We start from the raw sequence: 4,491 nt of genomic DNA on the forward strand, positions 1-4,491 counted from the left end.
TTTTTAATATTAGAGGTTTAATCTTTATGTTGATATGCTTTCTGGAATGAAATGTAAACAGCTTAATTTTTTTAAATTTTGAGTGCAATATTTCATAATTTTTCGTAGGAAATTATAATGTGAAGTTAATTCTATTTTTTGATAAGAATAACCCACGAGTTTGAGGCGTGTGGTGTTGACTGGCTACCTGTACTCAAGTCTATCACTTCTAAATTATTGGTTGTTATTTCAACATACAAAATCTCAACAAGATTTTTATTTTTCTCCTGAAACATCTATATACAATATACCAGACTATACTATTACCAAAAATCTTCAACCTTGATGTTCATGCCACTCTACAGATTAAATTACCAGAAATATAGGGTAAACTTTAGTCAACAAATTTTATTTTTCTCTCAAACAAGTGAAGTCCTTGTAAATACTTGTAAACACTACACTTTACTGGAGTATAAAAAGCAGGTGATGAGTATCTTGTCTGGAAGCTTTCTACTTCAGTCTACTACACTGAATCTAAAATGAGAGAAGGTGTTTTAACAAACACGTGGTTGAACCCTACTTTTGCTACAACACTTCTTTCAGCTGCTTGTATTTTCTTACTCTTTCGTTGGATATTAACACGTTTCCGGAACTTTCCGCCTGGTCCTGTCGGTCTTCCCATCGTCGGATATCTTCCTTTCCTTGGCAAAAAAGCTTTTCTGGATTTCATAGAACTCAGTAAGAAATATGGCAACGTGTTCAGGTATTAGTATTTTGTAAATTGTGAATCTTAAAAGTTTGTGAAAATTTGTTTTATCCACGAGTAGGTTTATTTGGTATGAGATTTTCACGCTTACTTTGATAAACCAGTTTTTCACATGTGTACAATGAATAAAACAAGAAGGAATCCTCAATAGCAGCGGCACTTGAAAGTTTTTTGGGCAGGATTACGGTAAATTAATCTACGAGACCCTGGGCGTGGTCAAACACGTCAATCGAAAGGGTTTGATCTACTGCGTCCAAAACTTTAATTAGATCTCAAATCTGTCAAGACATGACAGAGCTATAAGCTAAAACAACAACAACTCTTGACCCTTCTGTAATCCGCTATGCCGCTGCTAACAATTTTAAACTAAACAATTACTCATACTTTTGTATATGATAAACTGAAACAAATAGTTTTACAAGTTTCCACAAAAACCTATCTTTAATTGTTTTTAAATGCAGCTATAGCTAATAGTTAAACCTTTTTTTTTTCAAATATTCAATATAAATATTCGAGAAAATGGATTGCATGAAAAGTAATATCCTAGCTTTGTGGTTTGTATATTACTTAGAATTTTATTGTAACGATAAACTGACTGAAAATTTCAGAACTAAAGTGAAAAAATAACAAGAACGGAAGAAGCAATGAAACTTTGTACCATTTAGATGTACACTTGTGTATTTGAAACGTTTTCCTCATTACGTTTTGCAGATGTACACTTGTGTATTTTAAACGTTTTCCTCTATACGTTTTGTAGATGTACACTTGTGTATTTGAAACGTTTTCCTCTATACGTTTTGTAGATGTACACTTGTGTATTTGAAATGTTTCCTTTATACCTTTTGTAGATGTACACTTGTGTATTTGAAACGTTTTCCTTTATACGTTTTGTAGATGTACACTTGTGTATTTGAAATGTTTCCTTTATACCTTTTGTAGATGTACACTTGTGTATTTGAAATGTTTCCTTTATACCTTTTGTAGATGTACACTTGTGTATTTGAAATGTTTCCTTTATACCTTTTGTAGATGTACACTTGTGTATTTGAAACGTTTTCCTTTATGCGTTTTGTAGATGTACACTTGTGTATTTGAAACGTTTTCCTCATTACGTTTTGCAGATGTACACTTGTGTATTTTAAACGTTTTCCTCTATACGTTTTGTAGCTGTACACTTGTGTATTTGAAACGTTTTCCTCTATACGTTTTGTAGATGTACACTTGTGTATTTGAAACGTTTTCCTCTATACCTTTTGTAGATGTACACTTGTGTATTTGAAACGTTTTCCTTTATGCGTTTTGTAGATGTACACTTGTGTATTTGAAACGTTTTCCTTTATGCGTTTTGTAGATGTACACTTGTGTATTTTATACGTTTTCTTCTATACTAACTTTGTTTTATAACATTTTTCATTTTCTGTGTTATTGATTGGTTTCTGAGACTATAATCAATACCATGGGAAAAAATGAAACACAATGTGTGTGGTTAACAGAGGGATAAGTTGTATATAACAGATAAAAGATATTACATAAAATATATAGGTATACACTTTTTGTGGCTTACTATAAAACTCTGTCACCTTGATATCTGAGCGTGTAACTGGTTGTGTTCCTCTATGTTTGAATGAAATCATTTAAAGTCTTACATTCTTGCCTTTCCCAGTGGCACAGCTATATGTCAGCGGATTTATACCACAAAAAAACGGCTTTCAATAGTCGTGGTGGGCATAGCACAAATGGCCCTTTGTGACAACAACTTACATTATTCGTTAATTTGGTTTTACAGCTGAATTCATTGTCTGAATTAATTTTCTATTATCGGATTTAGCCTCAGATTGGGAAGTCAAAACGTCGTCGTGCTGTGTGATTTTCTGGCTGTCAAGGAAGCTATGAACAAAGATGCTTTTCTAGACCGTCCACCAGATATTCAGATTCAGGGACCGTCAGAAAATATAAGTAAGGAATAAATATTAAATGATATTCGTTTAAAACTGTATGATTGATGTAGTAAAACGTATAATATAGCTTATAATTATATTTAATACTAAGCTTGAAGTCCTTTATTTAATTAAGTTTGTTTGTTTGAATTTCGCGCAAAGCTACACTAGGGCTATCTGCGCTAGCCGTCCCTAATTTAGCAGAGGGAAGGCAGCTAGTCATCACCACCCACCGCCAAATCTTGAGCTACTCTTTTACCAACGAATAGTGGGACTGACCGTCACATTATAACGCCCCCACAGCTGATGGGGCGAGCATGTTTGGTGTGTCGGGGATTCGAACCCGCGACCCTCAGATCGCGAGTCGAGCGCCCTAACCACCTGGCCATGTTGGGCCATTTAATTAAGATGCAACGTGCTAGTTACGAGTTTATTTTTTTGCAATCATCTGTAAAGTTATTGAAAAATATGATTATAGAGAAAATTTTGGTGTTATACAAAAACCGATTCTTTATCGCACTACAATTTCTTATAATGACAAAGATAAAGTCAATTGTCACGTTTTTCTGAGGACACATCGAGTTTAATTTTATGAAACATTTTGGCGATAGAATGAATGGGCTAATATACTACTTAATTTACATACAAATCGACATACGCTTTTGTTTTGTGTAATAGATGATTTTATTTCATTTCCAGGCGTTGTATCAGTGAACGGAAACTGGTGGAAAGAACAACGACGATTTTCGGTTCATATTTTACGTAATCTTGGTTATGGTAAAACAAAAATGGAAGACCACATCAAAGTTAGTAATTTTATTAAAACTTGTGAAATCCTTAAAGTTATTGGAGAAGAACGAATATATTTTAAAATCTATTTCCAAAAATACACGAAAAACGTAAAAGTAAATTAGGAAATTAATTATGATTGATACTGAAATGACAATTGTAATGCTTCTACATCTGAGAATTTCTAATCGAATAATTACAACTAAAAACTACAGTGCGGAAACAGGTTGAGTAGAATCATAAATACGTTTACCTACCAGTGACTCAACGTGGACACAACTTAATACCAAACCTACAAATACGTCTAATAGTAGCTTCAAGTTTCATGTCAAGTTGAAAAAACATGCACACTAGGATTTTGTATTCAAGTCAGTTTACAAGTGATGTTCAGATTTTATTCAGTACTTCAAAGCGATTGGTTGTTGTTGTTTAACACACATCAGCTTTTAATACACCACAATAAATATTTGCTCATCTCTTCTCAGTCTTTCTTATGTCTTAGCGTTGTGTCCTATTACATAAGAGGAACGGTATGCATTGTGCTATAAATTGTTAGTCTGCAATCATTAATTCTGGAAATCTAAAGCATAGTGTACAAGAGAATTTTATAATTAATTGTCGTTCATAAAATACGCAAGAACATGCAACGTTTAATTAATCATTTTTAGACGGGTTACGGGTGAGAGGTCATGTCATCTCGTTTGTTGATTTGCATTCAAAATTTTATTGAACTACTGTTTCATGAATTTATGTCAATAAGTTTGGTATCAAATGTAGATTATAATTCAGATTTTAGTGCTATATATTACTCAATTTCTTGATTTAAAAACAAATATTAAAAACACAGATATACATCATTTTTGTGTGTCACATGGTATGTTGAATGCAGCGCTGGTTCAAATTAGATGTTTCTAAACTCAAAATACAAATTCTATAGTTTTGTACGAATTAGAAACTAATATTACAGATACTGACAAGCTAGAATATAAAATAAGAGCCTCTTATCTTTCCAATTTGCTA

At 32.7% G+C, this 4,491-nt stretch overlaps 1 protein-coding gene across 1 annotated transcript; it reads left to right on the forward strand.

Moving 5' to 3' along the window:
* Nucleotides 1-442: 442 nt before the first annotated feature.
* Nucleotides 443-3,488, forward strand: LOC111086703 (cytochrome P450 18a1-like; the record flags this gene model as incomplete). The annotated part of the gene is made up of 3 exons (XM_022390599.1): nucleotides 443-742; nucleotides 2,574-2,701; nucleotides 3,382-3,488. Coding segments are annotated over exons 1-3 (459 nt in total), but the record flags the coding sequence as incomplete, so codon positions are not given.
* Between the last annotated feature and the right edge of the window lie 1,003 nt (nucleotides 3,489-4,491).

This window comes from Limulus polyphemus, unplaced genomic scaffold (assembly GCF_000517525.1).
Source record: "Limulus polyphemus unplaced genomic scaffold, Limulus_polyphemus-2.1.2 Scaffold1341, whole genome shotgun sequence".
Lineage (NCBI taxonomy): Eukaryota > Metazoa > Arthropoda > Merostomata > Xiphosura > Limulidae > Limulus > Limulus polyphemus.